Genomic DNA, 16,990 nt, shown 5'->3' on the forward strand with positions numbered 1-16,990 from the left:
ACTATTTTGGTTCTAAGCTTCCTCCCTACAAAGAACCCCTTATTTTGATCCCTTGGGCCTCCAGCTTGACAGCTGTCATGTAAGCGCTGGTTGCTTCATTTCCCCCACAAGCAGCAGGGTCAGGACAGCTGATGTTGTGGTTGACTAGCAAAGGCAGACTGGGGAGTAAACATGAGAATGACTGAGGCTCCATCCAGGCTGGAGCCCTGAGCAGCTCAGACCTACCAGCTGGGAAACGGGGCAGGCTCCCCACCCATGTCAGCACAGGGTGGCTCCCCCTGCCCCGCAAAGGCCTGCTCCCATCTGCCGAGGGCGAGGGTTCCCAGGCCCCGGGATCTAATGCCTGATGATCTGGGATGGAGCTGAGGTAATAATAATCGAAATAAAGTGCACACTAAATGGAATGCACTTGAATCATGCCTGAACCATCCCCCAGCCCACCCTCACCTCCCTGATCTGTGGAAAAATTGTCTTCCATGAAATCAGTCCCTGGTGCCAAAAAGCTCAGGGACCACTGGTCTAGGGTCATCTAGAGGCATCTCTCCAGCCCCTGCCAGGGGTCAGGCTCATCAAGGCTATAGAGAGGGAAGCATAAGGCAGGTCAGTTCAGCATACACAGCATCCCCTTGACTAGTCATCAGAGTGCGACGTACCAGAAAATAAAGCCATTTTATTATTATTTTCTTATCTGCCATTGTGGCCTGAGGAGTGGGAGTGGAAGGAAGGGAGGTGAGTCCATCGGCCCCAGCTGATGGTCCTCTACTTGGCCTGGACTGTCTCCTCCAGCCTATCCAAGCGCTTCTGCAGCTCCTGCACCGTGGCCTGGAGCTTCCTCATCTCCTCCTCCAGCCGGGATATGGCATCCTGGGGGACCCCAAGCAGCATTAGCCTCAGGCCCTCCTGGGCCACTAGGCCTCCTCCCACAAGCCCCCGGGGCCTGGGCCCCTTTTCCTCTCATCCAGAGAACTGCAGGCCTATAAGCCTGGAACCTGTTTTCTGAGGCCTCAGGATTATCCACTCCCAGCCCTCAAAGGATCCCCAGTATGGTGTATGTGGCTGCCCCCAAATGCCAGCCTCTTTCCACTGGGTCAGTGACCACATCAGTAGCACTCCTGCCCTACCCCACCTTCCTGCCCTGGTTCCCGGGGTCCCATCTGCCTCTCACCGAGCTGGGAGCACCACTGGCCTCAGGTGCCGTCCTCTTGCGCCCAGTGTCCAGGCCCCGGTTGACCCTCAGTTCCCGGCTCTTGGGGGGCACGTAGCCATCTTTGAGGGAGATGAGGAGGGGCCCAGCATCCCGACCCCCCAGCCACTCCTCAGCCGTGAGGGCAGCATCAGGCCCTGCAGTGGGCGGGTACAGGTCTTCCTGGAACAGGTCCGACTGTGGGGCAAGGCCAGGACTGGTTAAGAGAGTGCTCAGGCCACACCACCACCCGACCACTCTGAGAGCCTGAGGAGGGACCCGCGAGCATCACCTTTCTAGGCACCGTCATGGCAATGGGTTCACACTTCCGCTCGTGCAGCTTGTAGAATCTGTGGAAACAGGAAGGTGAGCAGTGCTCACAGCGGGGCTGGGACTAAAGGTCAGCCTGGGGGTCAGTGCTGCCCAAGGAGCGCACTCAGGTCAGGGGCAGGGGCAGTCACCTGGCAATCTCACACTTGTTCACTTCCAGACCACGTTTGGGCATGTAGCCCATTCCACGCTGGGACTCCTTGGAACTGAACATGGAGAGATAGTGCAGGAACGGGGCCTCAGAGGTGATCTCGAAGTACCGGATAGAGCTGTCCCCCTGCAGGCGGTAGGTCATGGGAGGGTCAACACCAGCGGATGCCTCCAGCTGTGGTCCTTTCTAAGTCCCCCTGCCCACCTTGCTCCCCCAACCCCCTGCCCGTGGGGCCACCTTGCCACAGAGGTAGACGATGTTGGTGTCAGGGTCGAAGAAGGGCAGCAGGACACCGCTGCTTGTGTCCAGTTCCTGCAGGGACAGTGGCTCCTCCAGGTGCTTCTGTAGAGATGGGCAGGGGACAACCATGAGCTGGGCCATGGCAGGCCTCCACCACTGGGGGAGTGGGGCCCGGGGCTGAGAGGCCAACCAGCGGGAACCCCCATCTGACAGTGGGCAAACAGGCCTTACCCTTCCAGCCAGGCACGTGGCGGGGCCGGGGGTACTAGACCAGGTCCCTACCCAGCACTCACCGTGTCCCACAGTGCCACCTGCCGCTCGCTCATGCGGCTGAAGCCTGTGGTCAGGATCTTTCCATCGGATACAAACACGGCACGCACGGGCCGAGTTCCCTCATGGGGACGATCTTTCTCCTGGAAGGAAAGGGAGGGGACCAGTCAGGCATCCGCACACACCCTCTAAGGGCCAGGCCCCAGCTGGGAGCTGGAGCGGGCAACATCTAAGGGGGCCTCATTGGGGGTGGGGGGGTGGGGGGTTAAGCTCCTAGGGTCAAAGGTCAAGGCAACTCACAGCTACTATGGTGCCTTTTCGGGGCTCAATGATGCGGACTCGCTTGTCTCGGCAGGAGGTACAGATGAGGGCACCATCTCGGCTCCAGTCCACACTGTAGATGGTGTCCGGGTGCACGTCGGAGCCCAGCGTCAGCACGGCCGCCCCCGTGCCCACGTCCCACACCAGGATCACATTGTCGCAACCTGGGCGATGTCCCCAGTGTCAGAAGCCAGGAGCCTCCCCCCTGACTGTCAGGCAACCAGCCCTCCCTGCGTCCCGCCCTTGGCACCTGCACTGAGCAGCACGTTCTGGGCGGTGGGGTGCCAGGCCACAATGCCCACGCGCTTGGTGTGGCCCTCCAGGGTGACGACAGGCTCCCGCAGGGGCAGCATCAGGCCCCCGTCGGGGATCTCCCACACCTGCGGAGAAGGGGCGAGCAAGTGAGTCTTGGCGGTGCCCAACATCAGCTCCAGTGCCTGAGCCCCCTCCTGGCCCCTGGGTGCCCCCCATACTCACCATGACGGAGCAGTCCTCGGAGCCACTGGCAATGACGTTATCATTGTGCGGGCACCAGGCGATGTCCAGTACCGGGGCCGTGTGGCCACAGACCATAGGCACATTCTTGTCTACACGACCGGTCTGGAGGACACAGCGGGGCCTCTGAGGGAAGTGCTCTGGCCCGCCAAACCCAATCCCACCTCCCCACACCCCTTCAGAGAGGCACAGAGGGGAAAGGTGTGGGGTCCCTGGAAGGCAGAGAGGGGCCTAGGGTGGGAGGGTTTGGGGCTCTGCCCATCTCAGAGCTGTCTGGGCAACTCAGAAGGCTGGCCACAGGTAGCGCAGGATGGACATGCGGGCTTGGTCCTGCCTCTCTGTCAGACCCTGGCCAAGTTCCTGCCAGCTCCATCTCAGCTGGGGCCTGGTACCCCCGCCCTCTCCCCCACCCCAGATTCTTCCATGGCACAACAGGCCAAGGCCCCCGGCGTGATTCAGGCTGAGGGTGTGGTTGTATCAGGGCTGGGGTTCCCCAGGGAAGAGTGTGTGAATGATGGGGCTGTGGGGACAGGTCCCCCCGAAAGGACAAGGATGGGGAAGTCTGTTATAACGGGTTTGAAATGGCTGCTTCCGGGGATGGCTGCTACAGCACTGTTTCCTGTGTGAAGCGCGGGCCCAGCTCTTACTCTGACAACCACTTCCTCTTCTCTATGTTTCCATCAGCCCTTTTAAGGTAACAACCGAGGACCCATCTCCCCTTCCTGTCTCACCCCCCAAGAGCACGGGAGTGTGCTGGGGCGGGGGGGGGGGGGTGTCCGCAGACAGCAGGGAGGGCAGGATTTGAGGGAGGCCAGGGTTGGCGGGGGGAGAGGGTCTCTTACCTCATCCCTGCCTGTGAGCTGGGAGCCACTGAGCTCGCTGGGTTCCCAGGGGCTCAGAGAGGTCCCTCCAAACCCTAAGAGCACTGCTGGGCCCACTCAGACCCCATCCCAGGCCTCTCTGTGCAGGAGAAATCTCCAGGTTGAGACTTGGGAGGGCTAACCCTGGGTCTGCAGGACTTGCTATTTGACACTTCCCGTGTCACTCCCAACCCTGAGCTTCAGCTCCATCCAAGCACTGCATGGAGGCGCTGGAGGAAGTGTAAGGTTCATGCGGCTCAACCCAGTTTTGCAGAGGGCAACACTGCGGCCCACTGTCCTGAGCCGCAGACCTCATCGGGACCCCCAGGGGGCCAACTAGATGACCTGAGGCCCCCTTAGGAGGAGGGCCTGTCCCCAGGGCTCCAGGGGCTCACCTTGCCCAGGGGCAGCACCAGGAAGGCCCCTCCCCCGCTGGCCTCACAGATCAGGGCCACGAATTTGGGGTTGACAGCACAGAAGCCACTATCCCAGGTGTTCTGTGAGACGCGCACATCCTCATAGCACTGGTCGGCCTTGGCCGGCTGTCCAAACACGTGCCGGAACTTGCTGGAACGGACCACCTGCCGGCTCATCCTGGTGAGACAGGGGTGAAAGGCTTTGCTCCCCTCAGGTCAACCCTGACCTTCCAGTGGCCCCCATCTCTCCCAGGACACCCACCCCTCAGTCTGGCAGCCATGGTCTCAGCTAACTTCCCTATCGCTCTCCTCTGTCACTGACATCCAGCTACCCTTATACACGCCTTGCCCACCCCTCCTCATCCCTGGCTGACCTGCAAGGCCCACCATCTCAACCCGTCCCAGGCCTGGCTTCCGTACCCTCAGCCTCCACAGCAGAGCCTGGGGTGAGGGGTAGCACCTAGTGCCAACTTGACCGCGGACTGGCTGACAGTCCCAGGGCCCATCCTCTCTGACAGGCCACCTTCCAGGGCCTCAGGGCAACAGTGTGGAGGGTGCACTCAGCCTCAGCGTCCAGACCTCACACCCTCACACCCACATGAGGAGCCATCTAAAAGGCAGGGGCCCTCCCCACCTCCAGGTCCAGGCTGGACACACGGAGGGAAGTGGCATGTGGGTTTGCCTGGGCGGCATGTCCCCCATGGCCGGAGGGCTTCCCCAGCGGGTCTCTGGGCACCAGAAGCAGGCAGATGGCTCGGGTCCCAGCATCTCCTCCTCACACCTCAGCTTCTCGCCCCCACTTAAGCAGGTGCGCTTAAGGGCCTTCTCCACCCCACTGAAGCCATCCACAGGAAGGAAGCGGCTGGTGCTCACTTCTCGGAGGAGCAGCGAGAACGGTTTTCCTCCATGGCTGGGTGGACAGCGAGCAGAGCCAAGGGACCTGCCTCTGGCTCCCCAGGCTCCAGGCCCCATGCTGGGGCCCCAGAGCATCTCCTGCCAGCTTGGCATGGAGGCCCCACGGCCTCTCCTCCACCGCCTCCCTTGTGCCTAGCCCTTCTCCCTTGGAGCTCCCGCCACCCTCACCCACCCTGGGACTCTGGAGGAGGCTTGTGGGTCCACCTGTCCAGAAAGCGGATGAGGCGCCTGTGAGAGGAGGAGCTGGCTGGGGGCAGGGGACCCGTCCGGGAGGGAAGCTTGGGTCTGGGAACAGGGGAGCCCCAAATTGGAGGCTGGGAGACAGGAAGCCATCGCCCCACCCTGCCTCCTCCCCCACCGCAGGTACCAGGCCCCGGAAACCACGGAAAGGGGAACTTGGCCTTTTCTTGTTTTGCTCTCAACCCCTTCCTGTCTCCAAGCTCAGGGCCGCTACTGGGTTCACCCCACCCTGCCCCCCACCGCCACCCCAAAGACTCCCATTCTGGGGAGAGGCCGGCGGGTGTACCGACCCCCGGGCTCCCCCACCTCCATCTTGGCTGCGTGGCCCCTCACCCTCGCCCCCTCACGGAGCTCTGGGACACACGAGTGGACCCTCCCACGCGCACCCACACGCTCAGGCGAGTCCCTCCACGCGGGGCGTGGACGGGCCCCGTCTCCACCTCGGAGCCAGCGGCTCTGACAGTCTGTCCACCCCCACGGCCGGCTTCTGCCAAGCTCTCGCCTGCCCCACAGGTGGCCCAGGGCAGCGATGCGGAGCCCGGGTGGCCGGGCTCCAGCCTTACCTGCGGCTGAGAGATGAGCGACCCCCCAGACGGAGGAGGGCGAGGAGGAGGAGGAGGAAGGAGCCGGCGGAGCCTGAGACCGTCCGCGGAGGATGCTCTTGTCAAGACAATGAATGAGAAGCGGCGGCGCCCGCCTCCTCAGGGGTGGCAGCGCCCCTTTGGGCGGAGCTCTTAAAGGGGAGAGCCCTTCCCTCCGCCAAGGCGCCGCCTCGCCCACCAGCCGCCGCCTCCCCTCCCTTCCCGCCGCGGCGCTCAGCGCCTCAGCTGCCAATTCCAAACCAAAACAGATGCTGCTGGCCAGTGGCTGAGAATCTAATCTGCACTTTTTTAATGTCAAAAATGCAAAAATAACCTGTTCCTTCTTCCCTTCTCCAGCCCACCCCCAGCCTACTCGCCATCCTTTCCCTGGCATCCATAAAATGGCCCTTCAGTTCCTTCAAAGCGGGCCTTAGTATAACTCCCATCTCTAGCGAAGGCTGTGTTACCATCCCTCTGCCCCACCTCCAGTCAGGAAACAAGTGGAGGCGGGGCGGCAAAGAGGAGGGGGAACCTTGTGTCCACCTGCACCCAGAAGACCTGGGGTCTACTCAGGCCTCTACACGCACAAATGGGTGGCCTTGGGAGGGTCACTTAACCTCTCTGGGTGTGTCTTCACCTAGGAGCACCCCTGCCCTGCCTGCCTCCCAGGGGCAAATGACATAATTTGGTGTTATAGAGGTGAAAGAGTCAGAGTTTCTGCCCCAAAGAGCTCTCAGCCCACTGGAAGGAGAAGCACAAATAACAGCTCCAAGAAGTAAGCAGAGGCCGGAGCCTGGGCTTGAGACTCAAGAGGAAGGGGTTCATTCCCATCTTTTGGTTCAGAGACTGTGTCACGGAGGTTGCCATGTGAAGGTCAAGAAAGGCCACTCCAGAATCAGATGCTTTATGGATTTGACTCCCGGATGTCACACCTCCTGAGTGACCTTGGATGGATTCCCTAACCTCCTTCAGCAGCCTCAGTTTCTGCATCTGAAACAACGTCTGACCCACCTCATGACGTTATGAGAACAGAAAGCCTTCTGTTCAAAGTGTAGCCTCATCCAAAGTGTAGCAAGTGTTTAATAATATTACCTGGCATGTAGGAAAAGTGAGCTCACACAGAGGACTACAGATATAAGATATGAGCAGACATATTCTAGACGGAGAAGGCAATGGCACCTCACTCCAGTACTCTTGCCTGGAAAATCCCGTGGACGGAGGAGCTTGGTGGGTCGCTAAGAGTCGGACACAACTGAGCGACTTCACTTTTACTTTTCACTTTCATGCATTGGAGAAGGAAATGGCAACCCACTCCAGTGTTCTTGCCTGGAGAATCCCAGGGACGGGGGAGCCTGTTGGGCTGCCGTCTATGGGGTTGCACAGAGTCGGGCACGACTGAAGTGACTTAGCAGTAGCAGCAGCATTCTAGACATCATTTGAGTAACTGGATCAAGATGTGCCCAAATCCCTTAACCTTTTAATAGGTTCCCTTTCCCAATTAAGTCAATGCTTTTGAGTTGGATTTCTGGCCTTTACACTCGAAAGAGTTCTGACTGGTACACCTGCCAGGAAGGAGACAGGACCACAGGCCCTTCCAAGGTGCAAGATACACACAGTAAAGAGGGACTGAAGTGCTGAACTCAGAATAAAGTCCAAACTCATTAGCAAGGCCCAAAAGATCTCCTCTGGTCTGTCCTGGCCTAAAGGGTCTGTAAGAGCATGATGGAGTCAGCCCAGAGAACCTTTGCTCCATGGTTTTCGGGATGTCTCAGTGATGCTTTCTCACCTGTAAAAGGTGCACAGCACTGCTCACTTAGCCTAGAGTATGTGCCCATCATCCAAGTTCAATAATTATCATCAATCAGGACTCTCTGGTGGACCAGTGGTTAAGAATCTGCCTTGTAATGCAAGGGACAATGGTTTGATCCCTGGTCCGGGAAGATTCCATATGCTGCAGGGCAACTAAGCCTGGGCACCATGACTACAGAAGTCAGAGCACCCAAGAGGCTGTGCTTCACAACAAGAGGAGCCACTGCAATGAGAAGCATGTGCACCGCAACTAGAAAGTAGCCCCAGCTCGCTGCAACTAGGGAAACTCTTCGGGCAGCAACGAAGTCTCAGCACAGCCAAAAATAAAATAGATAACAAATAAAAATTTAACAGACCTCCCTGGTGGCCCAGTGGTTAAGGCTCTCTGCTTCCAATGCAGGGCGCACGGGTTCAATCCCTGGTCGGGGGACTAGGATCTCACATGTTGTGTGGTACAGTCAAAAAAATTAAAATTTAAAAATAAATTAAATAAGGTCTTGAAAAATTTAAAACAAACTAAAAACCCAGTTACCCAGTTACCATCAACTGGGAAGCAACAGTTAGAACTGGACATGGAACAACAGACTGGTTCCAAATCGGGAAAGGAGTATGTCAAGGCTGTATATTGTCACCCTGCTTATTTAATTTATATGCAGAGTACATCATGAGAAACGCTGGGCTGGATGAAGTACAAGTTGGAATCAAGATTGCCAGGAGAAATATCAATAACCTCAGATAAGCAGATGACACCACCCTTATGGCAGAAAGCAAAGAAGAACTAAAGAGGCTCTTGATGAAAGTGGAGCCTCTTGATGAAAGAGGAGAGTGAAAAAGTTGGCTTAAAGCTCAACATTCAGAAAACCAAGATCATGGCATCCGGTCCTATCACTTCATGGCAAATAGATGGGGAAACAGTGGAAATAGTGGCAGACTTTACTTTTTTCGGCTCCAAAATCCCTGCAGATGGTGACTGGAGCCCAGAAATTAAAAGACACTTACTCCTTGGAAGGAAACTTATGACCAACCTAGACAGCATAGTAAAAAGCAGAGACAATACTTTGCCAACAAAGGTCTGTCTAGTCAAGGCTATGGTTTTTCCAGTAGTCATGTATGCATGTGAGAGTTGGACTATAAAGAAAGCTGAGTGTCAAAGAATTGATGCTTTTGAACTGTGGTGTTGGAGAAGACTCTTGAGAGTCCTTTGGACAGCAAGGAGATCCAACCAGTCCATCCTAAAGGAAATCAGTCCTGAGTGTTCATTGGAAGGACTGATGTTGAAGCTGAAATTCCAATACTTTGGCCACCTGATGTGAAGAACTGACTCACTGGAAAAGACCCTGATGCTGGGAAAGATTGAAGGTGGGAGGAGAAGGGGATGACAGAGGATGAGATGGTTGGATGGCATCACCGACTCAATGGACATGAGTTTGAGTGAACTCTGGGAGTTGGTGATTGACAGGGAGGCCTGGCATGCTGCAGTCCATGGGGTCGCAAAGAGTCGGACACAACTGAGCAACTGAATTGAACTGGGGCTTCCCTGGTGGTTCAGTGGTTAAGAAGTCACCTTCTAATTCAGAAGACATGGGTTAGATTCCTGGTCAGGGAACTAAGATTCCACATCATGGGGCAACTAAGCCTGCGTATCACAACTACTGAGCCCAGGTGCCACAACTAGAGAGAAGCCCTTGCTCTGCAATGAAAGATCCCGTGTGCTGCAACTAAGATCCGAGGCAGCCAAAAATAAGTAAATATTGAAAGGAAACAAACAACAAAGAAACAGTTACCAACATATAACCAATACTGGTTCATTCTGTCTTAAAAAATAAAATAAAGTTTATTTCCATACAATATAACACACTCAGTTAAAGTACAATACATGGATCAATTAGTTTTGACAAACATATATACCTATGTAACTACCAGGCTTCCCCCGTTGCTCAGTAGTAAAGAATCTGCCTGTGATACAGCAGATGCAGGTTCGATCCCTGGGTCGGGAAGATCCCCTGGAAGATGGCATGGCAACCCACTCCAGTATTCTTGCCTGAAGAATCCCATAGACAGAGGAGCCTGACGGGCTGCAGTCCTCTGGGTTGTAGGGAGTCGGACACAACTGAAATGACTTAGCAAGCACATGCATCTAACTACCACCATAATCGAGATATGATTATTTCCATCACTCCCCAAAGTTCACACCCTTCTACAATCAATTCCCACCCTCAGACCCCAGCAACCATTGATCTACTTTCTGTCAGTATAGATTAGCTTTGCCTGTTCTAGAATGTTCCATACAGATGAAATCATACAGTATGGGTCTGGCTTTTCTCATTCATTTCATGAGAAACCTGTATGTGGATCAAGAAGCAAGAGTTAGAACCCTGAATGGAACAACTGATTGACTGAGGATTGAGAAAGGAGTAAGACAGGGCTGTCTGCTATCACCCTGTCTGTTTAATCTATATGCTGAGAACATCATGAGAAATGATGAAGTACAAGCTGGAATCAAGATAGGCCCAACAAACATCAACAACCTCAGATATGCAGATGATACCACTCTAATGGCAGAAAGCAAAGCAGAACTAAAGAACCTCTTGAAGAGGGTGAAGGAAGAGAGTGAAAAATCCAGCTTGAAACTCAACATTGAAAAAACTAAGATCATGGCATCCAGCCCCATTACTTCATGGCAAATAGAAGGGGAAAAGGTGGAAGTACTTACAGATTTCCTCTTCTTGGGCTCTAAAATTACTGTGGATGGTGACTGCAGCCATGAAATCAGAAAATGATTGCTTCTTGGCAGGAAAGCTATGACAAACCTAGACAGTGTGTTGAAAGCAGAGACATTACTGGTCCATATAGTCAAGGCTATGATCTTCCCAGTGGTCACATATGGTTGTGACACCTGGACCATAAAGAAGGCAGAGCACCAAAGAATTGATGCTTTTGAACTGTAGTGCTAAAGAAGACTCCTGAGAGTCCCTTGGACAGCAAGTAGATTAAACCAATCAATCTTAAAGGAAATCAATACTCATTGGAAGGAGTGATACTAAAGGTGAAGCTCCAATATTTTGGTCACCTGATGTGAACAGCTGACTAATTGGACAAGTCCCTGATGATGGGAAAGATTGAGGGCAGAAGGAGAAGAGGGCATCAGAGGATGAGATGGCTGGATGGCTTCACCAATGCAACAGACATGATTGTCTAAAAAGTACAACCCAAAAGTGAATTTTGTTTGTTTTTAAAATATATTTATTTTTTGATTGAATGATAATTGCTTTCCGGAATTTTGTTGTTTTCTGTCAAAATTGAGGGAGAGAGTTTCAAGAGGGAGGGGACATATGTATACCTATGGCTGATTCTTACTGATGTTTCACAGAAAACAACAAAATTCTGGAAAGCAAAAGTGAATCTTGACATCATCAAAAGTAGGACAACCAGACATTATATGCCTCCTATAAAATAAATTTATGTGTAGCATCACCTTTGCAGTATTCTTGTCAAAGTCATCATTGTCATCATTACCACCACCTGGAAACTAATCAAGCCTCTATATTTAACTTCCCTGGTGGCTCAGCTGGTAAAGAACATGCCTGCCCAACGCAGGAGACACAAGAGACGCAGGTTCAGTCCGGGGTTGGGAAGAGCCCCTGGAGAAGGAAATGGCAACCCACTCTAGTATTCTTGACTGGGAAATCCCAGGGACAGAGAAGCCAGATGGGCTACAGTCCATAGGGTCGAAAAGAGACAGACACGACGGAGCATGCACCTATCCACGTGCATATGTATATGTGTACATATATACATATATAATCTTAGTTCCCTGACTAGGGATTGAACCTGTGTCCCCTGTACTAGAAGGCCGATTTTTAATCACTGGACCACCAGGGAAGTCTCCCACATAAGTCTTTAAGTAAAGAGGTGCCTGGGTCTCATTTGCAAGAAATTACTCTGATAGCCTAGACCCTGCCCCTGTGACCCCCAGGCCTTCTCACAGTTGTGGTCCTCACCCACCTGCAGGCTCTGCCCTGACTCACATTCAGGAACCATTCTGGTTTTAAGTGGGTGGCCCCTAAGGATGCCTTGTGCATAGGCTCAGGCTTAAGCCAACGTTGCCAGCCACTTCTCACCAGCCATCTACTCAAGCGACCTTCCCCAGCTTTTTGAGACGATCACTGCTCCAGTTTGATGGAGAAAAGAGGTGAGAACTCCTTCAACCCCTCTGCTCCCACCAGAGACCACATCTTCATCTCCTATAAACAATCACAGACCGTCATCACAGAGGGGGTGTCCTCCTGGGGTCCAAGGTTAATTCCTCCCTCTTGGGACACATTCCTTCCCACTTCCTCAGTGACCTCACTCCATCGTTTAACCCCCTCTCCTGCATTACCACATTCTCCTCTCCACAAACCCTCTCTCTTTAGTATCTAAAAACAAGCTGAGGTCCCCTGTGCCTTTGGGGGAACCTCTCTCCACTTAGCAACCTCAAACCACTTCCCCATCTCTGTCTTACTTCACAATCAAGTTACTTGAAAGAGCTGTTTACACTTGTTGAATCCACTTCTGCATTTCCTACTTAGTCTCATGGGTCTGTCTTCTGTCCCCACCTTCCCACACAGGCGTGTCTTTGCCGTGACCATCAATAATCTCCTGGTCATTACATCAAAGGAGCATGCTACTGACCACTCCCTCCCTCTGGAATCTTTTCCTTTCTTTGGTGTCTGGGCCTGTCTCCTAATCACCTGCAATGCAGGGGACACAGGAGACTTGGGTTCAATCCCTGGGTTGGGAAGATCCCCTGGAAGAGAAAAATGGCAACCGACTCCAGTATTCTTCCCTGAAAAATCCCATGGACAGAGGAGACTGTCAGGGTACAGTCCGAAGGATCACAATGAGTCAGACATGAGTTAGCGACCATGCATGCATGCATGCCTCCTAATTCTCTCCTTTGCACTGCAGGTTTCTCTCAGGGCTCCGCAGGGTGTCTCTCCCTTTGCTTAACACACTGTCTGTAGACTGCTCCCCAAGACACCACCTCTCCTCCCAAACTCCCTACACCATCTCTTTCACATTAGCAACTTCAAATTAAATATATATATATATATAATTTAATTTGCTGTACCACGTCTTAGTTGCAGCACGAGGCCCCCTGCATAGGGAGCGAGGAGTTTTAGCCACTGCACCACCAGGGAAATCCCTGCAGCTTCACGCTTTGACAGTCCCCAGGCTGTTTCTGTGGCCTAGTCCTGTTGCCTGTGCTCCCTAGTTCCGACCACCAACTCCATGGCTCAACAAGTATATCCCACTAGAACCTTAAGGAGAGGTTCACAAGGGGAGGAAGTCTTGACCTTGAATCTCTCCCTTTCTCTCCATGCCCACTGTCACCTCCCGAGCTGTGCTGCTTGGACCATCGCGTTAGCTCCCTGACCGATCACCTTCCTCTGATTCAGCGTTCACAGCATCACTAGAGGCAGGTGATACTGTCATAGTATGATCCCTGGTCATTCTCTGCCTACCTTACAAAATTTCACCAGGTCCTCAACACTTCCCGGAAAACGCTGAGACTACCTCAGGATGGCAGACTTCCTTGGTGGCTCAGACAGTAAAGGATCTGCCTATCCCTGGGTGAGGAAGATCCCTTGGAGACAGGAAGGGCAACCCACTCCAGTATTCTTGCCTGAAGAATTCCACGGACAGAGGAGCCTGGCGGGTTGCAGTCCGTGGGATTGCAATGAGTCATACACGACTGGGCAACTAAAACTTTCACTTTTCAGCATGGCATCCAAAGCCCTTCATCATCTTCCCCCATCCGCTCTTCTGGCTCATCAGTTCAGTTCAGTTCAGTTCGGTCGCTCAGTCGTGTCTGACTCCTTGTAACCCCATGGACTGCAGCACGCCAGACTTCCCTGTCCATCACCAACTCCCAGAGCCTACTCAAACTCATCTCCATTGCGTTGGTGATGCCATCCAACCATCTCATCCTCTGTCGTCCCCTTCTCCTCCTGTCTTCAATCTTTCCCAGCATCAGGGTCTTTTCCAATGAGTCAGTTCTTCTCATCAGGTGGCCAAAGGATTGGAGTTTCAGCTTCAGCATCAGTCTTGGCTCATCATCCAAGCTCAACATGCTCCCTCATTCCTCTGGTCCAGGGGCTGAGCCCTCAGATATCAACAAGGGGAGAAGTGGAGGTGGGTGTTCTGGTTACCTCTTGCAGAGGAAACCATTCCAAGATTTTATGACTTAAAATGACAACTGCAGGAATTCCCTGGTGGCTCAATGGCCAAGACTCCATGCTCCCAATGCAGGCGGCCCAGGTTTCATCCCTGGTGAGGGAACTAGATCCCACATGCTGCAACTAAGACTCAGCACAGTCAAATAAATATCTGTTAAAACGACAACTGCTTTATTATCTCTCATTATTCTATGGTTTTGAGACAGCGTTCCAAGAAAAGTGCTCAAGAGGCTAGGCTTGTCACTGGCACAGGGTTACTTCCACCACATTCTGTTAGTTAAGCAGCCCAGATCCCAGGGGAGGGAAAATTAATGCCTCCTTCTGATGCAGAGAGTGACAAAGAATTTTCAGCCATCTTTAAGCCACCACAAAGACTAGGGGGGTCACACACCTCACTGATGCAGGCCAGGTAATTTCTAATAGGGATGGAGGAATTGTGGCTGCCCTAGCCCTTTGTCACCTGGAGGGCCCAGGGTAGCCAAACCTTCTGTTAGAAATATGGATTTTTAAGTGAGAGCTGCAGATCTCTCAGTATTGGCACCCAATTCAAAAATTTCTAAAAATATTACATGAGCAAAACTAAATATATCTTTGGTTTGGATGTGGTTTTTTCTGGCCAACAGTATTTTTGGACTCTATTTTCTGCCCTCAGCACAGGGCTGAAATCTCTTACTCCTTGTTTGCTACCAAATTCTTCTGAACCCTACTTATCTTTTGACTCAGGTCAAAATTTCCTCCTCTGTGGGAACTATAGTCAATGTCTTGTAATAACCTATAATGGAAAATAATCTGAAAAATAATGTATGTGTATATGCATAATTGAACCACCTTGCTATGCAATGGAAACACTGTAAGTCAACTATACTTCAGTAAGATATATGTATTTAAAAAACAAAAAGAAATTTCCTTCTCTGTGAAGCCGTCCCTCACACTCCCTGCCCCTACACAGCCACTCCTCAGATGATCTCTTTTCTCCTCTGTGCCAGTGGTCCCAGTGCATCCCTCTATCTCATTAATTAGTACTTTAGATAGTAACTATTTATAGGTCCAGCTTCTCCATCAGACTGCTGGCCACAGGGCCCAACACGTGATGGGCATTCAATAAACATAAACCCTTCTTTCTTTGCCAACACTGCTAATCAACCACCAACTCTTGTCCAAGCCACTGCCACCAATTTCCTTTCTGACTGATTCATCCTTTGTCCCAACTGCCATTACAGGAAGTCCTCTACATATGAATCTTCAAGTTGCAAACTTTCAAAGATCCAAACAACAGGTCACATGTCCAGTCACGTAAGTCAGTTCACATGAAGTTGCAGCTTGCTGTCTCCTACTGGTGATGATCCTTCGGCTGTACCATCTCCCACCCTCTCCCCCTCATCCAGTCAGTAACTCTTCCTGCCTCAATGCCACCCCCTGGATGCCAGCTGTTGTACTGTACTATTGTGCTTTTCAAGGCACTATACTGGAAGATTAGACATGTTTTCTTGTGTTTGTATTTTTTGTGTTTGTATTTTATGCTTTGTGTGAAAAGTATTATAAACCTACTGTAGTGAGTACAGTACTCAGTTGTTCAATCATCAGTTGACTCTTTGCGACCCCATGGACTGTAGCCCTCCAGGCTCCTCTGTTCTTGTGATTTCCCAGGCAAGGATACTGGAGTGTGTTGCCATTTCCTTCTCCAGGGGATCTTCCTGGACCCTCATTTCTTGCTTTGGCAGGCACTTGTTTTACCACTGAGCCACCAGAGAAGCCCATAGCTGATTGCATTAGTTGAATTATCTAGGTTAACTTTGCGGTATTTATGAACAAAACTGGACTTACAAACACGCTCTCAGAATGGAATTCATTCATATGTAGGGGACTTATTGTACTCTAGTTCAAACCCTTCACTTCTGCCCAGAATGATTCCAAGAGTCTCTAACAAGTCTCCTCAATTCCATCTCCTCTGTTGCCCGCAATCCCTGCCCTTCACCCAGACTCCTCCCTAATGCACAGATCTGACCATGTCAACACCTTACACAAACGTTTTAAGATTGCTCCTTTATTCTTCTGAATAAAATTCAAACTCCATGGACTGGGTTAATGGATGGTGATTTTGTGCCTGTTCAGCCCAGCTGGTTCAGGGGTGGAAGCAGGGCCATTTAAGGTCTGCCTTGGTTGGCTCTTTCTCTGGTTGCCATTTCTGTCACTATGTGGGGCAAGCTTTCCTGCGAATGAAGCCAACAGGCAGAAACCATGTGGGAGTGAGAAATGCGGGAGAGAGAGACAGAGAGAGATACAGAGGGAGAGAACGACCTTGTTAAGCCCCCTCGATCTAGTTGTGCCCTATGTACATCACTGGCTTTCCCAGTTCTGAGAGTCAAGGTGAGATCAACAGCCCACTAGTTAAGACTTGGGGGCTTGGTTTGACTGGTCCGAAAAGCAGAATTGATCCACACATAAAACAAGGACATTCATCAAAGAAGTATCACACTGTATATTTCAAGTGCTCCAACCATGCTGCATTCTCAGGGAACCACACCCACCACTGATCCACTCCCATTTAGGGAGAATTTTATCCCAAGCCTGGTCAGTCCCAGGTAGGATCTCTCCACGCGATACAAGTCCTTCCTGTAGCTTACCCTGGGAGCTCTGCAATTGCCACTTGGGACATTAATACTAGAAGGGATCTCTGTCCAGCTGCTTCTTTTTATGGGTAAAGAAACCAAGATCCAGAGACCACCATTAATTTAGATAGGGTCTGAACAAAATTCTGGGTGTGGATTTCCACAGTACAGCATTACTGAGTTTGAGAGAAGATCCTTGTTTCTTTTTCACACCCCTTTTTTGTGTCGCAGCTTAGACACAAAACAGTCAGTCTTTAGACGTTATCAAAGACCCATAAGGTATCCTGCTTCCTTTCTTACGGTAAAGAAAACCAAATAGGGAAAGAAAAGGGGCTGTACTAGCTAGTGA

The 16,990-nt window shown here is 52.1% G+C and overlaps 1 protein-coding gene across 1 annotated transcript; it reads right to left on the reverse strand.

Annotated features, from left to right (window-relative positions):
• CORO1A (coronin 1A) lies at nucleotides 651–6,125 on the reverse strand. The gene is made up of 11 exons (XM_018040167.1): nucleotides 5,985–6,125; nucleotides 4,246–4,444; nucleotides 2,973–3,095; nucleotides 2,746–2,875; nucleotides 2,475–2,659; nucleotides 2,198–2,317; nucleotides 1,902–2,006; nucleotides 1,645–1,790; nucleotides 1,476–1,533; nucleotides 1,166–1,381; nucleotides 651–864 (listed from the first exon to the last, which is right to left on the reverse strand). The coding sequence occupies exons 2-11, from the start codon at nucleotides 4,441–4,443 to the stop codon at nucleotides 760–762; spliced, it is 1,386 nt and encodes a 461-aa protein (XP_017895656.1). The 5' UTR covers nucleotide 4,444; nucleotides 5,985–6,125; the 3' UTR covers nucleotides 651–759.

This window comes from Capra hircus, chromosome 25 (assembly GCF_001704415.2).
Source record: "Capra hircus breed San Clemente chromosome 25, ASM170441v1, whole genome shotgun sequence".
Lineage (NCBI taxonomy): Eukaryota > Metazoa > Chordata > Mammalia > Artiodactyla > Bovidae > Capra > Capra hircus.